General features: G+C 32.2%; 1 protein-coding gene across 1 annotated transcript in view; it reads left to right on the top strand.

The window, feature by feature from the left end:
• The first annotated feature begins 542 nt into the window (after window positions 1-542).
• Window positions 543-27,448, top strand: part of LOC102809185 (ras-specific guanine nucleotide-releasing factor 2-like) — a 98,473-nt gene continuing 71,567 nt past the window's right edge. The window contains exons 1-2 of the mRNA XM_085506931.1: window positions 543-623; window positions 1,117-1,591. Of these exons, the coding sequence (XP_085363057.1) occupies window positions 1,334-1,591 (258 nt within the window). The 5' untranslated portion in view covers window positions 543-623; window positions 1,117-1,333. The remainder of the gene's footprint in view (window positions 624-1,116; window positions 1,592-27,448) is intronic.

Raw genomic sequence — 27,448 nt, 5'->3', positions numbered from 1 at the left:
ATGTTCCGAATACTATGAAGTCCACATACCTCGGCTATTTACAATACCCTTAGTTTTCATGAGTTTTAAAAAAAATCCGACCGACCGACCCAATTTTCCGACTTGAGGGCAACATAGGTTTTTTTGCCTAAAAGTGAGAAGACAACGCCAGTGTGCGTTAACACGACCGGAGTAAAAAGCATCGTACAATTACCACGTCAGAATACACGGTTTACTCATCAGATTTTGTTTGAATAGATAACTCGAATACTATTACGCTTTTACAGTCATATTGTTTAATTTGTCGTTATTTAATTGATTTTACACCAACTCGGCATTGCATGGTATTGTAGACACGTGTTTTATGATTTAAAAAACTAAACAAAACAGATTTCCGTCTCTATCGAAATTATGTTTTTCATATTACTCAGCTAGCCAGTATTTCAAATGTCAACATGACACATTTTGTCTGTGCATCTATCAAGGAGATATCGATCTAGGTTCTTCTACTATTTATACGAACTTCACATCATATTAATGTAATATTAAATATCCGGGCATGCGCAGTATACATCGGCGGGAACAGGTGAATTTTGTAAAAGCTAACATCGGGAAAGGAGGGCTGTCGACAGCGAATTGGATAAGTATGCGATAACTTTACTGTTATTTTAGTATTTTTATGAGAAGTGCAAGTAGTGGTGTCCGGTTCATGTCCGATGTCATGTGATAAGACGGGTGATCTTGGTACTACAATATATGGGTTTGTGCGAAACGCGGCCAGTGGGAAGCAACAAGCGCCGCGGTGACAATCATATCCGTTTTTGAGCACGTACACATTCGGCACCATTTATTCGACGGTTTACTGTAACAGAATGCGTCCTAGTTAACTGTTAAAAGTCTGCACGATTAAATACGAACCGATGTTATCTTGGGAGTGGGAATAATTTATTCCCATCTCTAATCTCGATACCCACTGCCCATAAAAAAACAGTGTCGTTACCATCTCATCCGTAGTATCACTCGACAGCGTTCATTTTTAATCAAACGCACTGAGTCTAAACACGTTGCGTGATGAAATACTTGGCCATTTGATCGATGCGTACTTATTGATTCCATGTTTTTGTTATATCATTGTAGACAAGTGACCTGCCTATACCCCACTCATCAGTCATCGCTTCCCCGTAGAGTTGGAGTAAAAGAACTAATATACGAATATGAGAGAAACGTAAAGACAACATGCGCCCATCGCTACTGGAGTCTTTTTTTTCACGGTTTCACTGATGCCCGGCGTAATGAGTAAATTTTGACAGTTCTTACGATTGTTTTGATGACATAAGCAGACTATCAAGACAAGATGCAGAAGACCGTGCGACTAAATGAAACGCAGCTGTTGAGTCTAGCAGCCAAAGCACGCACTGATTACATCTTGGCTGGGTATCTCTACAAAAAAAGTGCGGATACTGGCAAATGGCAACAGCGTTACTTTGCCTTGTACCAGAATTTACTTTTTTACTATGAAAACGATACAAGTACCAAGCCATCAGGGGTTGCTATGTTGGAAGGTTGCTATTGTGATATACAAGTCACTGCCAAAAAGGAAAATGAGAAGCAGGTAGGTTACTATGACAACTGTTTCATTTTACTTTATATGTTTTTTTTTTCCAGTTTTAACATAATGTTTTGTGTGAAAGTCAAATTTTAAAATACTTATAGATATTAATTATAGTATCAAATTAACACAAAAAAAAACACATTTTTTCAAATATGGGAAAAGCTAACAATAAAAGTCATATATATTAATATAGTCAAATATGGGGGTTTTATTTTACCAATATGTTCATCCATTTAAATAATTTGAATGTAATTTAATACACGTTATGGCTTGTTGTGCAGACAGAATGAATAGCGACATGGGTCAATAATGCTACTACTATTAATACACACCAAACATATGTGCCAGTACAATATTTGCATATGACTGGCACACACTACATATACATATTGCCATATATTCACAATAACACAGGAAGCAATGAAATATTTTCATGCTTTCAATAGTTATTTGATTTCCTATTTCGTCAAACAGAGCCTGGTTATTAATTATATATAGAAAGTTGTAATTATTTAACAAAAATTAATTAAATAATTAATGGTGTTTCACCATTATGTAAATATTGATTGTGTTCATGTAATATGTGGTTTAGTAATATTTATATTTATGTCAAGGTGAAAATAAATTTTCATTTGTGCTTTTTTAAATGATGTCCTTGGCATGGAAATAAATGACATGTGCAATAGTGTTGAATATACCTCATACCAGGTAGTCTGATTTTACACGATTTCGCTGAACTACGAACCTTTGTGCAATTGTTGTAGGAAAAGCTGTATTTGACCTCAGTCAAACTGAATGATTTGATTAGATGCACAAAGATCCAGGCCAATCAATCAATTTCAAATTTAAACCAATAGGTTTCATCGTCATATATCATGTGATAGCTTAACTGACCAAAACATACGACTTCACGTTCCATTTACCAAGAAAACGCAACAGAGCATGCCACACTGTTTGATTTTGTCGACAATGGATACAGGTATATAGTGAGAATTCTACTGAGGTGTAATGGTGAGGCAACAGTTTAGTTAATGAACCTTGGCTGGCAAAGATGTCACCTTAGGCATTGACTTATAAATAGTGACCTAAGTGTTCACCTTAGGCAGTGATTTGACATATAAATAGTGACCTAAGAGGTCACAATTGCCAGTGAAATGATTTGAAAACATCGATTTATGAGGCCACCTATAAACTAATTAACAGTGATCTAAGTGGTCATCTTAGAAAGTGGCTGAACTAATTACTAGTGACCTCAGCTGGCAAGTGTTGACATTATGCAATGATTGGAGTAATTAATAGTTTACTAAGTGGTCAATTTAGATAAGTGGCTTGACTGATTAATAGTGACCTAAGTGGTCAATTTAGAAAATGGCTTGACTGATTAATAGTGACCTAAGTTTTATCCTGAAATTTTATGAGGTGTTAAATGTTTGGCAATTTCGCACTTTGTTTTTATTTTAATACAATATTAAATACAATACAGAGACAATATGTTGTATTTAAATTTACAATACTATATATTTCTATCACAGCTGGTGTAGTATAATTATTTTATTATGTGCATTGAATCTGTAATATACGAATATAGGTATGAGATGTATTATATGGCACAGACTCACTAAATAACTTAATTACTTTAATATTTTATCTTTTTTTTTATAAACACTATAATCTGTTTTAACACAAAAGTAAAAAAAATTCACCTTTTGGCTTCACAAAAATAATCCTGAATCATTTTTTTTAATATTTTTGAATTTCTTTCCATCAAGACCTGCTTGCAGCCAATAGGAAATTACATCCATTTTGTAGAAAAAAATAATGAAATTATAACAATATATAAAAATTAATAAAATGTGGCATAACAATTTTGGCAGGAAAAATTAAGGCATTAAGGGGTTAATAACCATAATAAAGAGTGTACCTGAAAAATGTATTTTCACTGTATTTTAATTTCTGTTGATCCATAGATTAAAAAAAAAAAAAAAAAAAAAATGTGGTTTATTAACTATGGCGAATAAAGTTAATCTATGCAGTAGGTATAAATGCCTTGCATGATATGTGCAGATGGTGACTGGATTACTTATCCATGGTATAAGCTAGGTCATGTATATTGTATTGGTATAGAGTTCACTGGGTCATGAGAGCAACAGTCAAATTGGTCTAAAAAAAAAAAAAAAACTACCAGTAATAGGTTAGCTATGGGTTAAGGTTGCGTAATTGTTTAATGACCTTGTTCACACTCCAACGTATTAACTTATATTTATGTTATTTCATGTATTTTTTTTCCCCACTATATCTGAGTATGATTTGTTAACACTAGGTTTATATTTGTGTTACTGTAAAATACCTTATTTTAGCTGGAATTAATTTTCGCTGAAAAGCCTTTTTGGGTGTTTTGTAAGGAATTTATTTTCATTGATTTCTGACGACTTGAATGTAAAATATGTGAAAAAATGTATATTTGCTGGTTTAATATCACTGAAAAAATCATTCCTTCAGTAAAAATAGCAAAAATTTATTTCAAGCAAAAATAAAGTATTTTACAGTATTTATGATGATATTTGATACATACTAAATGTTAATATTCATAGATTTGGCTAATTAATTCAAATTTGCAAGTTAATTGTTTCTTTCAATATGTTTAATGATTTAAAAATAAATTGTTGGTACAATTATATTGAAGGACAGTGGTTGTGGTGGGTGTTAACATTTTCATGAAAACAAACTAAACGCGACGTGGCATGATCAACCACTGTGTGACCACAATTTAAAAAGAAAAAAAATTATCAACACGTTCTACTGTTTACGTTTAACACCTCTGTTGACTTGATTGTCATCGAGAAATAGATCAACCATCTTTGTGACAATTTTTGATCTCAACTGTCATTCACAATGGTTAGTGAATTTGATATAAATTAGAAAAGGTAGACTTTTGGTAATTGCATCTAATATCTCTGCTGTATTTTCCGGGGCTTTTAGAAAGTGACAGTGAAAGTTTTGTGCCAAGCGGAAAGCAGGACATTACAGCAGTTATCATCAGATGCTCTAGCAAAAAGAATGGTTTAATTCAATTCACAGTAGATTGACTGCAAAGCTTACTTTCAATATAGCATTAAAATTAATGTTACATTAACAACTAATCATGTATCAGATAAGTATTCCTTATAACGATGTCAAATTATTTAATAATGATTGTATGCAAGTCTTATTAAATATGCAAATTATATGCAAATTATATGCAGGTAGTATTGAAGTATGTCAGTGTCAGTAAAAATGATATTCTTTAATTTTACATATGCTTCATGTTACATTACAAGACTTCCTCCTTAATAAATAAAAAAATTAGGAAATGGACAGACAATATCAAATAAAAAGCAATTTACATATTTGACCGTGTTTACTATAGCAAATTAATATCTCAAAATGTTGCTTAGTAATAATTGTTAAAGATATAGCTTACAGTAAAATGTTTTTGCCGAAATTAATTTTTGCTGAAAACATATTTCGTGTATTTTGTATGGAATTTATTTTCATAGGTTTTTGATGAGCTGAATGTAAAATATAGGTAAAAAAGTATATTCACTAGATTTTATTTTCCCTTCAGCGAAAATAAATTCCAAGTGAAAATACTGTAAAAGTATCTTACAGTAATGTATGTGTAGATGTAAAAAAAAAGATTTACCTTAAAAAAACACTTTTTACAGATTTTACGCTGTCATTTGCCACACGTAAGATGATATTAAGTGCATGAGAGAAACATGTACTGATTTACCAAAAATACTTAGGCAATAACAGATGCTAATATGAGAGTGCATAAAATTCGATGGAGTATTGATCATCTCTCGACTAAAGTACTGTTTTCCTGCAAATACTACTGCAATCTTTGCGCAATATCACAGAAATTGGCAAGACAGAATTTGATGTTTTTTTTCATCAAACATTTATATGTGATAACTGATTGAGTAGAAAACTGTTGAATATTATTTACTAGTGTGCTCATTAATTATGTAACAGGCTTCAGTTAAAATGCAGCAGTTGAATTTATGATTTCAAAAATGTCATAAAAAGATGTTTTTTTTTTTTAACATGAAGCGGTTTTAAAATCTCAGTTTGATGCATGTATTTCGTAATTGTCCTGATGAAGGTTTTCTATTGGTTCTGCTTATCAAGAGATTCTACTCATGATGTTGAAATTTTAAACCTGCGAATGAAACAAAAAGAGTGTGTGTTCACTACCTTGTAAATACAGGTACTTTGTATGTAGTAGATCACCCTGAGTATGCTTTGCTAAATATAAATACACTCAAACACACTAGCATCAAGCATTGTCATTGCTATTTTCTTCACTGAAGTCATCTAAGGCAATGTTTATTCGTGTAAATACTGTAGAATCCTTTATTTTAGCTGTAATAAATTTTCGCTGAAAAGACTTTTCGGGTGTTTTGTATAGAATTTAAAATATAGGGAAAAAGGTATATTTACTGGATTTTATTTTCGCTGAACCAATCCTTCATCGAATATACAGTGAAAATTAATTCCAAGCAAAAATAAATTATTTTACAATATACAATTTATACAGTTTTATTTAAAATAAGTCTTATTCAAATCTAAACGAAGCAGATGCCTCTCTCTATTCTATGAATTGCTCGTGCATAAATTAGATTGTAATAGAACATCCTGTCATTTGAGTTTATAAATGTTTAACATGTACATGCCAGATCTGAGTTCAGTTTACGTATAACTATTAAATATTTGTGTGTTTTTAATTTCACAATTTCTACAAACAAGTGAAAATCATTAAATTAAAAACACACATTAAACATTTTCTGTTTTCTACTACATACATACATTAGCCAACACAGATTACACCTTAAAGATACAATGTATTTTTACAAGCATATACTGTCGTTCTTTAATAACAAAGTTATATTATATTTTGTGTTTGTGGTAAGAGGCTAAAAACGTACTGGGTAGGTAAATAGGTTATACCGGTAAGTACTAGGTTTTTTATTTTTATTTTTCCCAATGATAATTGGATAGAATTTAATTAATTTTGTGACTGAAACGTTTTCGAAAACGGATAGGTATGGTTACCAAAAAAATACTTAAGCAATAATCCAAATTTAATCGTGGAGACTGGTAGATTTGAAACCAATTATAATAATCATATTTGTGAAAAATATCAGTTGCAAACAACACCATACTCTCCATCACATTGGCCAGGCACATCAAATTTAATCATGGAGACTGGTAGATTTGAAACCAATCATAATAATCATACAACACCAATGCAAACAACACCATACTCTCCATCACATTGGCCAGGCACGTCAAATTTAATCATGGAGACTGGTAGATTTGAAACCAATCATAATAATCATACAACACCAATGCAAACAACACCATACTCTCCATCACATTGGCCAGGCACATCAAATTTAATCATGGAGACTGGTAGATTTGAAACCAATCATAATAATCATACAACACCAATGCAAACAACACCATACTCTCCATCACATTGGCCAGGCACATCAAATTTAATCATGGAGACTAGTAGATTTGAAACCAATCATAATAATCATACAACACCAATGCAAACAACACCATACTCTCCATCACATTGGCCAGGCACGTCATATTTAATCATGGAGACTGGTAGATTTGAAACCAATCATAATAATCATACAACACCAATGCAAACAACACCATACTCTCCATCACATTGGCCAGGCACGTCAAATTTAATCATGGAGACTGGTAGATTTGAAACCAATCATAATAATCATACAACACCAATGCAAATAACACCATACTCTCCATCACATTGGCCAGGCACATCAAATTTAATCATGGAGACTGGTAGATTTGAAACCAATCATAATAATCATACAACACCAATGCAAACAACACCATACTCTCCATCACATTGGCCAGGCACATCAAATTTAATCATGGAGACTGGTAGATTTGAAACCAATCATAATAATCATACAACACCAATGCAAATAACACCATACTCTCCATCACATTGGCCAGGCACATCAAATTTAATCATGGAGACTGGTAGATTTGAAACCAATCATAATAATCATACAACACCAATGCAAACAACACCATACTCTCCATCACATTGGCCAGGCACATCAAATTAGTTTATAGCAGTAAATGGATGCAAAAGTCAGTCGAATATACTAGATTTACTCACTTTTTTCAGTAAAGTGATTTTCCTTTTTATTAAACTGTCTATATATCACAATGTAAATAATTTGAGTTCATTTTCCCCAGCATAAAACAGAATTAAAACCAATTTTCGAAAGCGACTAACTAAGAAAACCATATCCGATGAGAACGGTGCCTGGTGGTGCATTCTGCTTTATTTAACCATGGCTGGGTCTTGTTCAATCACAATAATTTATTTATAGCACTTTTTACATGATATAATACAAAGAGGATAGTTTATAATTTTGAATTGTTATTAATTACTCTATGATATTTCTCCTTTTTGTTTCTTAATATCTTTTAAATACATATTAAAACGTTTTGTAAATTCAATTTGAATTATACGCATAATTGATCTGTGTATGATGAAGGCTGGTTATTTATTAAAAATGGTTCATATGAAATATTAAAAATATGGCTGAAGGCAATATTGAACAGATGTTTAATTATGTACTTGTTTCATCTATATTTTTATTTTTTTATATTTCATTCTAACATTGTATAGTAGTGAAATTTTGCACCATTAATTTTTGACATGACTTCCTGGTCATTTAATCTGGTCTACTAATGAGCGTGGTGGCCCATTTTAAACATTTGCTATTGACAACGTCATCAATAGACCATTTTCCGTTCACTGTGAGAATTACGCGTTATGCCTGAAATCGAACGTAAAAACAGGACAAACTAAGGTCATAAGCGTTGTAGTGGCGTCAAACATCGCGTCGGATTCGACAAAGGCGAAAATATTTTGGGGTCATTCCCATGCTTACCGGGGTAATAATGTGATGATAGAGAATTTCGATTAAGTGAGAATATTCGGAAGCAATATTCCTCTGTCCAAGATCAGCCGGTCGATGTGAGCCACAAAATAAAGAAATTCGAGTTCATAATCAAATCGTTAGATTTTTTCGGCAGACGTTCATCGCACGTCTTTCATGCATCTCGCGAGACCTCGCAGTTGAAATGAAAATCACCTATTAACAGTGAGATGTTTTTCTTAAATCAATAATATAATAATTTCAGATCTCTTGACCACCCTCCAAATATTAGCTTTTGAATAGATTTGTTGCTTATTTTGCCTGCTGGCAAAATATTTTAAAAATAACAAAAAACTGTCAAAAAAAAAAAACAAGCTAAAAAAAATTAGCTTTATTAGCTTTTTACTACAGTAACCACATTGACAACCATACAGGCGTAACTAAACCATGGTTCCACACAACGTGTTAGTGAGTGAATGAATATCTCTTTGACAGTGAATCATTTAAATCATACTTTCACATATGAGTTTTTCCCTATTAGCGTTAAAACCCACATATTTGTGATTTAAACTCAGGGGAACTTCTAATCATTAACCTGGCAGCCACATCCGCTACACACTAACATTAATTGGTACATCAAACATTGCTCGCAATTCAACGTAATATTGCTGTAGTTGAATTAAATCCTATTGTCGGTGTGATTGACTATAAAAATAAAAATTTTGACATTATATTATAATTGTAAGCTTTGATTTATAACACCAATTTTTGTACAACAGATAGCAATCACTATTAGTGGCCTCAGAATCAGTCTAATTTTTTTTTTTTTTTTTTGAAACATCAATGTTAGCATGCGGAGATTAGATGAGCGATTGCCTACGAAAAAAAGCAGTCCCATGGAAGACAAGATTACAAAGATTAATTATGTAGCAACTGTTACCATAGAAACACGATTTGTCCATTTATAAGGTGCCGGAAATAAAAAAAAGATATTCACATCCTCTATCTTTCTTCTTAAAATTGTAAGAGGAGAATTTTTAAATCATCATCAATTTGTCTTCTTTATACAAAATGGTTTTGCGTTTCGGCCAAGGTCAGGATATCAGTTTTTTCATTGGTTCAGTGTAGTGACATAAATCATCGTCAGCCAATCAGAATCATTCTCTCTGATAATTTCCATGGTTGGAACTGCTTTTAATACCCTTTAAATTAATCATACATTCGTAAACCCTGCAGTCAAATCTAGGTTATCTATATTTATCACTAACTGATGTTACAATTTACAAATATCTAATGTATACATCATGCCATTTTATTATTCCACCAAGCTACAATGTATGTCATATCAGGTCAGTCAAGTGTCAGTGTCTTATGCTCCAAACAGTTAAACAATTCTCCGGAGAAATCACGTATTTATCTTAATAATGGCCACGATACAAAAACCTGGATTCCATGATAACAGCTTCTTTTCAGTCGATTTTTGGCTTTACGTGTTTGCATCAAATAAATTAAATATGACATAATTAGGTAAACGTCAATTTAAATAATTAAATTGTCTAGGAATATAGAATGATTTTAAAGCTCTGTGACAATAACTGGTAAGTTCCATTATACATAAGAAACTATTTTGATTTGTTTTAAAATTAATTGATCAAGTCATGTCTGAATAACTCCGTCAAGTATAATAAAAGTATACAGAAAGTACACAACACAAATTAAAGTAACACAAAGAGATTTTAACAAAGTTCATGTATCTGAAAACCTGCAATAGCTCTTAACAGCTGAATGAATATTTATGAAAAACATACATAAATAATGGTCTATATTACTTCTTAGTTGCATGCACTAAAGTATGCTTTACCTGACGTTATCTTCATTATTATAACAAAATCAAATATTATGATGATGTGAATCTGTATTCAATCTGATTCAAATAATATTTTAATATTATTCAATCATAGTTTTTTTTGCAGACAGAAAAAGAATAATTCAAAACATAAACCTAAGGTCTATTTTTTAAGGAACTATTGCATCATGGGTAGGTTTGAAGAGATTAACAAAATCATTCCCATGATATCAAAGATTATTGTGGAATGTATTTTTGATTTCTTGATGAATGAGTGTAATTATAAAAATGTTTCAATTTTTTGTACATTCATTTCATTTTGTATTCTTACCTTGGGTGCTCTTCAGGTGTTAGTTAATATGATAACAACGAATTAGAAATGTTAAACATCTCCTGTATACTGTAAAATACTTTTGTTTTACTATTTCCAATAAAGGGATGATTCAGTGAAAATAAAAAAAACAGTGAATATACTTTTTCTCCTATATGTCACTTTCAACTCATCAAAAATCAGTGAAAATAAACTTCATACAAAATACCCCAAAAGTCTTTTCAATGTATTTAATTCTATATAAAATAACGTATTTTACAGTATGCCATCAAATAATTTATACTAATTTATCCTTTGATTTAGTAAATTTACAAAAAAAAACTCAATTTACTAAATGTTGTAATGACAGAGAGAGCATAGCCTCTTATTAAAGTTTAGTACTCTGACACTCTGTGAGAAGAAAAAAGACACCATACAGGTTTATGGGAGACGGATTTATGGTTGGCTTTCCACTGCGTAAAGCTGTATGTATGTATCAAAAGAAATCAAAACATACAGGGCCCATAGAGTGTCATTATATAAAGCTTATGTCTGATCACGTCAACAGATATAAATTGTATAGCTACAAATGACAGATATTAACGTTATAGCTTTTAAAAACCAACGGCAAATCTTGATTTAGTGGGTTTATCCTTTAAGATTTCGTTTTTTTTAATTTTCTTCACACCTGCACATGCTGACAAATTGAGAAAATGTCTGAATAGTCAACTGGCCTAATTGAGTGATAGCTTATTGTGATCTTGTTCAACCTATAAATTTGAGTCAAAGATTTTCCCTAGAGATTTAGAGTTGAGCTGTAACAATTCATTTCTGTTTTCGCCTTGGATTCAACCTCAGGATTCAATTGGGTTCAATTGTCAAATATTGTCCATGTGCAGCTAATATAAACCCTTGTTATATTTCTCCTCTAAAATGTAATTGGTGCAATATCGTACATTGAATTTCCATCTGTGAATCTCGTTCAATTTTACAATTATTTGGCTTAACCTTTGAATTCTAAATGTTTCCTGTTTCTCTGCAATTTTGTTTACATATATTTCATAATTTTGTTGGCAACTTTTATTCAAATGAACTAAATTTCCCCATATTACCTACAGGAATTGATCAACATTTTTGAAGAAATATGAACAACATTTATGTGGGCTTATTTTCTGAAAGACAAGTTTACTAATTAATTAAATTAATTATTGTTCTTGTGCTAGTGAAACTTAAAATTTATAATAGAAGATTAAAAAAAATAGATGTACTGCTTTTTAAATTTTTAAAAAAAAATTGCTAGATATTTAGGACAAGCACTGACTGAATTAAAAAAATTCAAATTTGAATATTTATTTTGATCAACAGATTGTGTGAATATATTGGCTGCAAGAGTCCCAGCAATATATCATAGAAACTTGATATGTGTCTTCTGGCATAAGGATAGTATTAGAAATGGTTGCCATGGTAACATTCAACATTTTTACCCAGGATACATCTGCGCTGGCATTTTGCAGTATAGAGGTTATCTTTGAATGTGGAATAATTAGGTGTCCAATTACAAGCTCATTGCTATCAAATTTAAGAAATTAATCTTTAATTTTTAAATTAAAAAATATAATCAAAATTTTTGAAACTATGCATACCAGGCTTATTAAAATTATTGAAATGTGGAAGTATATACATTGTGATATTAGTGAAGGACTACTGTAAAATGATTAATTATTCACTGGGTCTTAATTTTACTTATTTCGTTGACTGGAAAATGCTCTAAAATAAAACCCAGTGAATATTTATGCATAGAACACACTATCTAAATGATAAAACCATGAATTTAAAACCCACTGAATACGCTTGAAATGATAAATCAGTGAAATTTATACCCAATGAAAATTATTCATTTTGCACTGTACTGACAGACACTAGACTTGATTGCAGATTTGTTATGAAATCACTTGTTATTCTTTCATTGATCTATGACATCACATGATTCAATAATTCATTAACTACATACTGAGCTATCCTTTCATTGATCTATGACATCATGTGATTTAACAATTCATTGACTACTCACTGAGTTATCTGTTCTGTCATTGATCTATGATATCATATGATTCAACAATTCATTGACTGCACACTGAGCTATCTGTTCTTTCATTGATCTATGACATCATATGATTGAACAATTCCTTGATTACACACTGGGCTATCTATTCTATCATTGATCTATGACATCATATGATTCAACAATTCCTTGCTACACACTGAGCTATCTATTCTATCATTGATCTATGACATCATATGATTCAACAATTCCTTGATTACACACTGAGCTATCTGTTCTTTCATTGATCTATGACATCATATGATTCAACAATTCATTGACTACATACTGATCTATCCTTTCATTGATCTATGACATCATATGATTCAACAATTTATTGACTACTCACTGAGTTATCTGTTCTTTCATTGATCTATGACATCATATGATTCAACAATTCCTTGATTACACACTGAGCTATCTATTCTATCATTGATCTATGACATCATATGATTCAACAATTCCTTGATTACACACTGAGCTATCTATTCTATCATTGATCTATGACATCATATGATTCAACGATTCCTTGATTACACACTGAGCTGTCTATTCTATCATTGATCTATGACATCATATGATTCAACAAGTCCTTGACTACACACTGAGCTATCTATTCTATCATTGATTTATGACATCATATGATTCAACAATTCCTTGATTACACACTGAGCTATCTGTTCTTTCATTGATCTATGACATCATATGATTGAACAATTCCTTGATTACACACTGAGCTATCTATTCTATCATTGATCTATAACATCATATGATTCAACAATTCCTTGCTACACACTGAGCTATCTATTCTATCATTGATCTATGACATCATATGATTCAACAATTCCTTGATTACACACTGAGCTGTCTATTCTATCATTGATCTATGACATATGATTCAACAATTTCTTTATTACGGACTGAGCTCTCTTTACTTTCATTGATCTATGACATCATACGATTCATCAAGTCCTTGACTACACACTGAGCTATCTATTCTTTCATTGATCTATGACATCATATGATTCAACAAGTCCTTGATTACACATTGAGCTATCGATTATATCATTGATCTATGGCATCATATGATTCAACAATTCCTTGTTTACACACTGAGCTATCTATTCTATCATTGATCTATGGCATCATATGATTCAACAATTCCTTGTTTACACACTGAGCTATCTATTCTATCATTGATCTATGACATCATATGATTCAACAAGTCCTTGATTACACACTGAGCTATCTATTCTATCATTGATCTATGGCATCATATGATTCAACAATTCCTTGATTACACACTGTGCTATCTATTCTATCATTGATCTATGACATCATATGATTCAACAAGTCCTTGATTACACATTGAGCTATCGATTATATCATTGATCTATGGCATCATATGATTCAACAATTCCTTGTTTACACACTGAGCTATCTATTCTATCATTGATCTATGGCATCATATGATTCAACAATTCCTTGTTTACACACTGAGCTATCTATTCTATCATTGATCTATGACATCATATGATTCAACAAGTCCTTGATTACACACTGAGCTATCTATTCTATCATTGATCTATGGCATCATATGATTCAACAATTCCTTGATTACACACTGTGCTATCTATTCTATCATTGATCTATGACATCATATGATTCAACAATTTCTTGACTGCACACTGAGCTATCTGTTCTTTCATTGATCTATGTCATCATATGATTCAACAATTCATTGACTGCACACTGAGCTATCTGTTCTTTCATTGATCTATGTCATCATATGATTCAAAAATTCATTGACTGCACACTGAGCTATCTGTTCTTTCATTGATCTATGTCATCATATGATTCAACAATTCCTTGACTACACACTGAGCTATCAGTTCTTTCATTGATCTATGACACCACATGATCCAACAATTCCTTAACTACTCACTGAGTTATCTGTTCTGTCATTGATCTATGTCATCATATGATTCAACAATTCATTGATTACACACTGAGCTATCAGTTCTTTCATTGATCTATGACACCACATGATTCAACAATTCCTTAACTACTCACTGAGTTAGCTGTTCTGTCATTGATCTATGACATCATATGATTCATTGACTGCATTTAATACTAGGCATTTGCTCAATTTTTATTTCGAAATTGTCATAACATTTTATTTTGATTTTTCATGGAAATTGAATTTTGTGCACTGTAAAAAAAAAAATTCTGATTAAAAACTAATGTATATGTATATGCTCTGGCTGTTTGTGCACAGATCTTATGTTGCAACCTAATATCTGACCAACTGCAAATCTCATTCGTCAGATTATCATTAGATATAGTTAATCAACCAATTAGATTCACTCTTTTACCTGACATGTATGACATAACTAGAAACATGAGTATTTTTATCTGGACTTCACATATCCTAAATGCTATCACTATATACGTTTGCATTTTCAATTTTAAAGTTCATCTTTTGGGCAGTTGTTGTTGATCGCATGTATTCAATATGGTCCTGTATTAACATAGACCATCAGTGTCATGGCTATCATTTAAAATCACTCTTAATCTTTTGGAGACACCAGGATATAATTAATTTTACGCTAGCTTGTGTGCTTGAGATTAGCCTTGCACTTGCATCGTTATAGGCAGTCAATTTGTCATATCAATGATGTTATTCTAATGGTCCCATTTCAATTACCAGCCACCTAGAATTATCTTCGAACTTGCAATGAAATGTCAAGGCTTCCTTTTGTCACAATTCAATGAAATGTTTTAGTGCGAAAAGCTATTCAATAAAAATTCAAAACTGACATGTATATTGTGTGTGTTATCTATTTTTCACTGTGAATTCCTATCAGCAATTGTACTCTTTTCCTTGACTTTAGAATCAATAAATGGATTTTAATGTGTATTAAAGCAAAATGTTTTTTTTTTTTCATTTCAATGCTTTCAATGAAATTTGAGAGGTCAAGTTTAGGTGCAGTTAATTGCTTGAATGCTTGAACAAAGTATAATTGTGCTATACATACGATGGTAACATACGATGGTAGATTGTAACCAAATCTGTATGTGTATATATATTATTTTCATCTTTTTATGTTTTTCTCCATATGATCAGTAAAACAAAATGCAAAAACTAACTTTTGATGACTATTCAACTTTAAGTGAATGAATTAATGATTTTTTTGTACACATATTCTTCTTTAAATGAATCAGTATATTGTAAAATACGTTTTTCTATATCAATCATGGTTCTAATATTATTGTAACTTTTCTCAAAAAGCAAGCAACTATGTAACAACTTTAAAACTATGCATTATAATATTGTTTTAGAAATAGTCTTTAAAAATAATACCTTATGTTGATTCATATAATGAAGGATACGTGTACAAAAAAATCGTTCATGAGGGGTTTGACTCAGATTTTTGAATTTCAATAAAATTTAACCGGCTACCTGCGGCCACTTTTGTGAAAAAAAAAATAAATAAAATAAAATCGTAAAATATTAGCATGCCCAAAATAATTTTATTCAAACTTGATATGAACATCACAATCTTTTTGTGTTATTTGATTTAAATTGTCTGACTGTTGCCCATGTTGTTTTTACGGATATAAATCTCCACTTCACTTGACACATTAATATAGGTCATTGCTTTCATCTGCAATTGCATGAAATTGTTTCCTTTCACACATAATTCACCCTTTTCTTTGGGATGTCTGGGATTTAGCTCAATAGAAATCACTTTGTCAAAGTACCAACAGGGACTGTGTCATTTTCACCGTGACTTATTTCTCAAGAGCCTTGCAATGAATGTCAATTAATTTCATGGGGATCTGTAAAAGTGAGCTTTTGAGCCTATGTGGCTCAGCAGTCAGTATATGTACTTGGTTGATTTGAGTAAGCGAAGGTGACTTTTATCCACTGTCATCTTTCAACCTATAAATAGTTGACCTGGATTGCTTTGATATGTTCCATGGTGATCTCCAATCTTTTCATCCTATTCCAATAAAAATAAACTTCGATGGATAATTTTGTCTTTGCGATTATTTTGACTGCTTTTTGAAATCCCCCAAATTAATATCGCCATTTCTAACAGCTTTTCTACTTTGTGAATATATATCAAAATAAGTATGTGATATTTTTTTTAATTTAAAAAAAAACGACTGGTCATTTCTTTGATATCTTGTGTGCATGAACCTCTATTAATGATACACGTGTTGGAGAGAGGGAGGGTCATGTGATCCCATGAACATGATAGATATGTTTAATCAATTGGATATGGGTAACATTGGTTAGGATAGGTGGCTGTGTCCATAGCAACCAGAACCATATGCCTAGCAACTGCACATAAAGGAGCATTTTTAAAAAACATTCATGCTTTGTCCTGTCTGAAAAATATTTGACTATCAGCAATTGTTAATAATGTATACCTTAGGATAGGTCTCTCTCGTAAGTAATTTCAGCTAACACTGATAACATTTGATTGCTCAACATCTGTTAAAAATCATTGAGCCTCAGGCTATTGGCATATTCTTTATTTCAAAATCATGAAAACCTAAAAAAGACTTATTTTTAGCTCGTTAACTAATGATCAGGATGACCATGAAACAGGAATTTGTGGTTTTGAGCCTCTCAGCATTTGTGTTGCCCGTATGTCTTTTGGTTTTAAAAGACATGCACAAACAATTATTGTGTGTATATACATGCAGGTAGAAGAATGTTATAAATGTGAGTTCAGTAGAAATGGTTATATAGTTGCATCAGGGCTTAATTTTAATTCCTGCTGTTAAATGAAAATAATTATATGTTGTATGCAGCATTTAAGGTTAAAATTTAGTGGATGTCGTTGATTGCAATCTTCATGTAAACACTTTTTTTAAGAACAAACTAAAAATGGTGAAATTGACATTAACCTTGGCAATTACAAATGTATGTATCGAGCGTTTATTCAGGTACATAGCTTTGCGGTAATTAACGACTACTATATTTACCCCTGACTATTATTAGTATATGCTCTTACATAATGAATGCAGGTACGTATATTGTCATGTTAATGATAATGTTGGTTTATATAAGTTTCTATTGGGGATGCGCTTCTAATAGAACAAATACTGTATCCTGGTATACGACACATTTGGGTTCTATATCAAACAAGATGTGATACAGGTACCGTGTCCAATGCATATGGGAGCCTTATCAAAAAACGACACCTTGCGATACAGGCACTGCATACAATACATATTGGATCATGCATATTTGACCATATAAAAAAAATGACACGATACACATACTGCATATATTGTAGATGGGAGCCATATCAAAAAAGACATGATGTGATACAGGCATTGTATATGATGCATGTGGGACCATGTGAAACACAACATGACACACAGTACTTGTACTGTATACAACATACATGGAATCCATATGAAACATGGCATATGTATATCAATCATAGCACCATACAAGTATTGTACACAATGCATATGGGAGCCATAATTATTCAGGATATGTAATAAAACAGACTTAACTCCACAAGGAGGGAGTATAATGCTGAAGAGGGATATATATATATATGTTGCTTCAAATGTTATAACTCACCACTAGGTGCAGTATAAGACAACAGAAGGTGCTGTTTATGATTCCTTAAATCTCACACCTCACCACTAGAGGGCAGTATAAGAGACTCATGAGGGGGCTATATATTTTATTCCTAACTTGATCATGCATACGTGTATGTCCAGCATGCTATACATCTTATCTTTTCCTCTGAGACTGATTGATTCCAAGTTGCTGCTGCATTCAAGTCATCAATTTTAAATTAGGATCTTTATATGCTTTCTTAGCAATAATCAGACTCCTCCTAAATCTTTCATGTGTCTGTACGTATACATATACTGTATTTTGTATAGGGTGTTAAATCATAGAGTGCATTGAAAATTTCTCACTCTCTCAGTCTCATATTTTTTACTTAAGAAACAATTAGATTGAAAGGATGAAGTTGAAAGAACAATAAAGTGATTTTGATATTATTTGAGCCAACTTGAAATAAATTTAGTGCAATAATAACACCCAGTAGAACTACCTCTCACATTGAATAAACTAGTCTAAGAGCAACTGTACATACAATTTTTGATAAATTGAAATTAAATTAATAAATATATCTGTCGTAAAAAGAAGTCATATCCAACCAAGATCGTCGTCAGGAATTTATTAATTTAAAATTTCAATTTTAAATTCACAGACTGCATTCAGTTGCACGACACGTACAATTCTCATTCAGGTATATTTAATGTCTTTAATTATACTGATATATATGTACATCAACATGCAAATTGGGGATACGTCTGCATAAAAGCCACATCGTCTCAATTATTGATCATGTAGCTTCAAGGGTTTTATTTTTTATAAAGCGAACAATTGATCAAATGACATGTCTTCGACAATCAAAGACTGCAATGGAAAGTTGGATTTTAGGAATATTCTGATGGAGTTTTGTTGTAAAGTATATACACGTATTATAGTCTTATTACTAGACTTAATACCCTAAATAGAATAGCCACGTATGTGTGCATGACGTGGTTCAAAACGCAATATTTTCTGAATAAGTCTGCATAAATAGATTATAGCGTGTGTCAATGTAATATGCTATGTATATAATTAGCTCATTTTCATGCAAGCTGCAGTATTTAGTTCATGTGGAAATTACTTACGTCTGCGGTGTTATTATTGACGGAGCCTTTACGTTGTCTGGCTTTAATTATGTGAATATTCATAGCTGTGAATAAAAGCCATTGATCGTTATTACTCACATTCATATATATTCAGACAGCCAGCACGGGTAGAAATAGTAGTCAATAGTTGAATATATTGACTTGTATAACTACTTTCCCTAGAGCAGTCAATGGTTCAATATATTGATTTGAAAAACTACTTTCCCTACAGCAGTCAATAGTTGAATATATTGACTTGGAAAACTACTTTCCCTACAGCAGTCAATAGTTTAATATATTGACTTGTATAACTACTTTCCCTAGAGCAGTCAATGGTTCAATATATTGACTTGGAAAACTACTTTCCCTACAGCAGTCAATAGTTGAATATATTGACTTGTATAACTACTTTCCCTACAGCAGTCAATAGTTTAATATATTGACTTGGAAAACTACTTTGCCTACAGCAGTCAATGGTTTAATATATTGAATTGTATAACTACTTTCCCTAGAGCAGTCAATGGTTCAATATATTGACTTGGAAAACTACTTTCCCTACAGCAGTCAATAGTTGAATATATTGACTTGTATAACTACTTTCCCAAGAGCAGTCAATGGTTCAATATATTGACTTGGAAAACTACTTTCCCTACAGCAGTCAATGGTTTAATATATTGACTTGTATAACTACTTTCCCTAGAGCAGTCAATGGTTCAATATATTGACTTGGAAAACTACTTTCCCTACAGCAGTCAATAGTTGAATATATTGACTTGTATAACTACTTTCCCTACTGCACTGAATTGTTGAATATATTGACTTGGAAAACTACTTTCCCTACAGCAGTCAATTGTTGAATATATTGACTTGGAAAACTACTTTCACTACAGCAGTCAATGGTTTAATATATTGACTTGGACAACTACTTTCCCTACAGCAGTCAATTGTTGAATATATTGACTTGTATAACTACTTTCCCTACAGCAGTCAATGGTTCAATATATTGACTTGGAAAACTACTTTCCCTACAGCAGTCAATTGTTGAATATATTGACTTGGAAAACTACTTTCCCTACAGCAGTCACTGGTTTTATATATTGACTTGGAAAACTATTTTCTCTACAGCAGTCAATTGTTGAATATATTGACTTGGAAAACTACTTTCCCTATAGCTGTTAATAGTTCAATATATTGACTTGGAAAACTACTTTCCCTGCAGCAGTCAATTGTTGAATATATTGACTTGGACAACTACTTTCCCCACAGCAGTCAATGGTTCAATATATTGACTTGAACAACTACTTTCCCTACAGCAGTCAATAGTTTAATATATTGACTTGGAAAACTACTTTCCCTAGAGCAGTCAATGGTTTAATATATTGACTTGTATAACTACTTTCCCTAGAGCAGTCAATGGTTCAATATATTGACTTGGAAAACTACTTTCCCTACAGCAGTCAATTGTTGAATATATTGACTTGTATAACTACTTTCCCTAGAGCAGTCAATGGTTCAATATATTGACTTGGAAAACTACTTTCCCTACAGCAGTTAATTGTTGAATATATTGACTTGTATAACTACTTTCCCTAGAGCAGTCAATGGTTTAATATATTGACTTGTATAACTACTTTCCCTAGAGCAGTCAATGATTCAATATATTGACTTGGAAAACTACTTTCCCTACAGCAGTCAATTGTTGAATATATTGACTTGGACAACTACTTTCCCTACAGCAGTCAACGGTTTAATATATTGACTTGTATAACTACTTTCCCTAGAGCAGTCAATAGTTCAATATATTGACTTGGAAAACTACTTTCCCTCAAGCAGTCAATTGTTGAATATATTGACTTGGACAACTACTTTCCCCACAGCAGTCAATGGTTCAATATATTGACTTGAACAACTACTTTCCCTACAGCAGTCAATAGTTTAATATATTGACTTGGAAAACTACTTTCCCTACAGCAGTCAATTGTTGAATATATTGACTTGGAAAACTACTTTCCCTACAGCAGTCAATAGTTCAATATATTGACTTGGAAAACTACTTTCCCTACGGCAGTCAATTGTTTAATATATTGACTTGGAAAACTACTTTCCCTACAGCAGTCACTGGTTTTATATATTGACTTGGAAAACTACTTTCCCTACGGCAGTCAATTGTTTAATATATTGACTTGGAAAACTACTTTCCCTACAGCAGTCACTGGTTTTATATATTGACTTGGAAAACTACTTTCCCTACAGCAGTCAATTGTTGAATATATTGACTTGGAAAACTACTTTCCCTATAGCAGTCAATAGTTCAATATATTGACTTGGAAAACTACTTTCCCTGCAGCAGTCAATTGTTGAATATATTGACTTGGACAACTACTTTCCCCACAGCAGTCAATGGTTCAATATATTGACTTGAACAACTACTTTCCCTACTGCAGTCCATAGTTGGATATTTTGACTAGCACAACTCCTTTACCTTACAGCAGTCAATAGTTCAATATATTGACTTGCACAACTACTTTCCCTACAGCAGTCAATTGTTGAATATATTGACTTGGAAAACTACTTTCCCTACAGCAGTCAATAGTTCAATATATTGACTTGGACAACTACTTTCCCCACAGCAGACAATGGTTCAATATATTGACTTGTATAACTACTTTCCCTATAACAGTCAATGGTTGAATATATTGACTTGGAAAACTACTTTCCCTACAGCAGTCAATAGTTCAATATATTGACTTGGAAAACTACTTTCCCTACAGCAGTCAATGGTTTAATATATTGACTTGGAAAACTACTTTCCCTACAGCAGTCAATTGTTGAATATATTGACTTGGAAAACTACTTTCCCTACAGCAGTCAATTGTTGAATATATTGACTTGGAAAACTACTTTCCCTACAGCAGTCAATAGTTCAATATATTGACTTGGAAAACTACTTTCCCTACGGCAGTCAATTGTTGAATATATTGACTTGGAAAACTACTTTCCCTACAGCAGTCACTGGTTTTATATATTGACTTGGAAAACTACTTTCCCTATAGCAGTCAATAGTTCAATATATTGACTTGGAAAACTACTTTCCCTGCAGCAGTCAATTGTTGAATATATTGACTTGGACAACTACTTTCCCCACAGCAGTCAATGGTTCAATATATTGACTTGAACAACTACTTTCCCTACTGCAGTCCATAGTTGGATATTTTGACTAGCACAACTCCTTTACCTTACAACAGTCAATAGTTCAATATATTGACTTGCACAACTACTTTCCCTACAGCAGTCAATTGTTGAATATATTGACTTGGAAAACTACTTTCCCTACAGCAGTCAATAGTTCAATATATTGACTTGGACAACTACTTTCCCCACATCAGACAATGGTTCAATATATTGACTTGTATAACTACTTTCCCTATAACAGTCAATGGTTGAATATATTGACTTGGAAAACTACTTTCCCTACAGCAGTCAATGGTTTAATATATTGACTTGGAAAACTACTTTCCCTACAGCAGTCAATTGTTGAATATATTGACTTGGAAAACTACTTTCCCTACAGCAGTCAATAGTTCAATATATTGACTTGGAAAACTACTTTCCCTACAGCAGTCAATGGTTTAATATATTGACTTGGACAACTACTTTCCCTACAGCAGTCAATGGTTTAATATATTGACTTGGAAAACTACTTTCCCTACAGCAGTCAATTGTTGAATATATTGACTTGGAAAACTACTTTCCCTACAGCAGTCAATAGTTCAATATATTGACTTGGAAAACTACTTTCCCTACAGCAGTCAATGGTTTAATATATTGACTTGGACAACTACATTCCCTACACCTGTCAATAATTCAATAAATTGACTTCTATAACTATTTTCCCTATAGCAGTCAATAGTTGAATATATTGCACATTCTGAAGAGGTATAACATCTGAAAATGAATCAGGTATAAATGTTATTAAGTAGGTGGTCTAATTGTCACTTTAAGTTGCATTCAGTTTACAATAGATTTATTCGGTTTATTTGTAATCTGGCAGCAAATGCTCTCTATTAACTGCATAGTTTAATTGTCAAATCCAAGCTTTGTGGATATTCAGTCTGAATAATCGAATATGAAGGAACTATCGATGACCAGCTGCTCTCACATATTGCGTATAATATGTATACAGTCAGTTGATAAATATATAAGTGGGTAAACACATATTGCTGCAAGGATGTCGCAAATTTGTGTCAGATGCTGTCTATGGGATTTATATTTTAAATTCTCTATGTCTATCTATTCCCAGAAAGGCTTTGACAAATTTTGTTTAATTTTTCATAAGAAAAACTATAAACATTGATGTATTGTGCTTGTGATTCAAATGACTTTTTCCTAATCTTTAAAATCATAGTATGAATGAAAACATGTAATTTGTTTATATACTGTCCGAAAATTTAGGGCACTTTGGAGAGAATGGGCACTTAGACAAATGTGACCCCGAAAATAGAAATTTCCCAAAAGGGTGCTAAGTTGAACGTGCATGTGAATTGTTTGTTACTGTATCTTGCTATATTCATTGGAACTACTCACATTTTGTTCTTGTAAACCACAATTAAAATTCTGTTCAAAGAAACAAGGAAATTTTCAAATATGCATGTGCTCTAATGTTTTCAGTATGTACAATAAAAATCATTATTATTATTGTGTATATTATTATTGTACATTTTCTGGTGAAATAAAACAACAACAAATTAACATTTTTGGTTTTTGAGTCGAAAATGGAGATTATTTGTCATTTTCATCATATTCAATTGTCAAAAAAACAAAAATCGTGTCACAAGATCATTTTTCGAGAAACAATTAATTTCGTTATTTTTCCTAACTTGAAAAAATTATATACAAAATTGATAAGCATTATTGTATATTAGTAAATTGTAAATTTATTTCAAAAAAAAAATAATTGAGTGGGTTTTCAGTATGATAATAGCAGGGTTCTCCGAAGGCATTATAGAGTGGGGGTTCCCAACGGTTTAATTTTGGATAAACAATAGTTAATTTAACATAACAATGAATAAAATAGAAGTAATTTACATAATATAGGGTTATGCAAATTAGTCGATATTCTACGCTATTTTTTTCGGGGGGGGGGGGAATTCTGGTAATAGTTTTCCATTATATACAATGGAATATTCTCTCCCATAATGCATTGCACTCATGTTCATACGCACATGCTCAGTTTTGTAAAATTTGAATTTATCTCAGAAGGCTTAAAGATAAAGATAATATTGTAAGTAGGGCATTAAGTAGCACAAGTAGAACTACTTAATGATTCTGTACTTCCTGCTAATTGACTTTATATAAAGAATCAAATATTGACATACATGCAATGTACCTGGCATCAACAGTCTACTGACTACTAATATGAACTCGCAGAAAACCTGCATTCTATGTGAGAAATAATAATTGCTAAATTATTAGATGTGCTTTTCTAGAAGTACCTTTGATTAGGTTTTGATATAAATTATAATTGAATCATTTCTAATTTATATTAAAATTAAGCTATGATTAATTGGTATTTGTGAAGAATATGACAAATAAAGAGGAAATTGAGTCAGGAAATATAAGAATGTCATTTGTGATATTATATCCTTATAGTGTCTGTAGAAAAATGGTAATTTTCCACAGGACAGGACATAGAAGTGTGACAGGAGATAGAGGTGTGACATGTCATAGAGGTGTGACAGGACATGGAGGTGTGACATGTCATAGAGGTGTGACATGACATAGAGGTGTGACATGTCATAGAGGTGTGACATGCCATAGATGTGTCAGGAAATACAGGTGTGACATGACATAGAGGTGTGACATGTCATAGAGGTGTGACATGTCATTGAGGTGTGACATGTCATAGAGGTGTGACATGACATTGAGATGTGACATGTCATAGAGGTGTGACATGTCATAGAGGTGTGGCATGTCATAGAGGTGTAACATGTCATAGAGGTGTGACAGGACATAGAGGTGTGACATGTCATAGATGTGTCAGGAAATACAGGTGTGACATGACATAGAGGTGTGACATGACATTGAGGTGTGACATGACATTGAGGTGTGACTTGACATTGAGGTGTGACATGTCATTGAGGTGTGACTTGACATTGAGGTGTGACATGACATTGAGGTGTGACATGTCATAGAGGTGTGACATGACATAGAGGTGTGGCATGTCATAGAGGTGTGACATGACATTGTGGTGTGACATGTCATTGAGGTGTGACTTGACATTGAGATGTGACATGTCATTGAGATGTGACATGTCATAGAGGTGTGACATGACATTGAGGTGTGACATGTCATAGAGGTGTGACATGTCATAGAGGTGTGACATGTCATAGAGGTGTGACAGGACGTAAAAGCTTATATCATGTTTGCTGTCATGGCAACATTCTTGTTTCTAATAACATGGCAATATTAAATTTTGGAGTAATTTTTTATGCAATATTATTTATATTATGGTGAATTTAACAAATATTTGTATGTTATTGAATATTTGAATTTTTAAATCTGCATGTATGCTTGTCTATTGTGTCTGTTGTCAAGTGTCCATTGTCCTTGTCTATTGTGTCTGTTGTCAAGTGTCCATTGTCTTTGTCTATTGTGTCTGTTGTCAAGTGTCCATTGTCTAATTAGACATTGTTAAGTAGTTTTTCTAAGATTGGCAAACATGTGTAAAGTGGCACTATTCATTGCAGATAGCACTATACAATAAATATAAATGTAGTTACTCAGCTACCTGCATACCAGCCTGCACAAAAAATACTGGAGGAACCAGTATTCTATTGCATAATGAAAATAGTTAATTCACATTAAAATTTCTGGACAACTGAACTGCTGTATTATTCTTAGTATAACTCACATTGCTTAAGGTTGCGCCATATCAAATTAAGCGACAAAGCAGGGTATGTTGATTATCTGTTTGAGTAGTGAAAGTGCTATGAAAATAATCATAACAAATTACAATAGGATTGTAATATTACTATGGTAACATGATCCACGTTGATTGGAATTAGTTCAACCAATTTAAAATGTGATCAATTATATCACCAGCATGTTGTATTATACAATATTTAATTTAAAAACCATGTAATTTGTGAGTGTCAAAGAGTGTTGACAGATGAGAAAATAGAGTCATGCAGTCTTTGTACAGACTAAAAATAAATGCATGTCTGAGGCCAAAATAAATATTATTGGTGTTAGTTCCCGATAGTGCACACATCCAAAAGCTTTCTGATTTCTGCCAAAGTATTGAAAAATTACAAAAAATTAGGCAACAAAAAAAAACACAAAAAAATCTTCTTTTAAAACCTTATGACATCCAGTATTTTGTATAGAGGCAGATGAATCCCCGTTTTGCTATTAACATTGATGACTTGACCATTGCTAGACATTACCATAAAAGCCAATTTTACATGGTTTCTGCATTCACAACTATTATAATATTGATATCAATTTTAGGCATTTTGTAATGCTATCCATATTTGACAGATTCATTACTATTAAGGCAGTTACTTTTAGGTACCAGCAAGAAAATGACAATCCTAGAAAATCCATTAAATTGGCCGGTGATGTTAATAGCTAATAATTTCCCAGGGCAGTCATGTTTTGTATTGTTCACGTACAATTTATGGGGTGAGATATTGTAGCCGGAAAATTGTGTGCCAACATTATTTGTGCTGTACTGTCTCAACGATCTGTATTATCAGTTGTATAAATACATCACTTATCAGCTATATATGTATGTATGTTGTAAGTCACTTCAATTCATCAGAGTTAAAATCAAATTAGAAGGCCGCCCATGAAGCATGCTGTATAGATAACAAAAGTCATGTGTATATATATAGAA

Source organism: Saccoglossus kowalevskii, chromosome 13, assembly GCF_978046115.1.
Source record: "Saccoglossus kowalevskii chromosome 13, keSacKowa6.1, whole genome shotgun sequence".
In the NCBI taxonomy this organism is placed as follows: Eukaryota; Metazoa; Hemichordata; class Enteropneusta; family Harrimaniidae; genus Saccoglossus; species Saccoglossus kowalevskii.
This window is presented reverse-complemented; position numbering and strand designations above follow the sequence as displayed.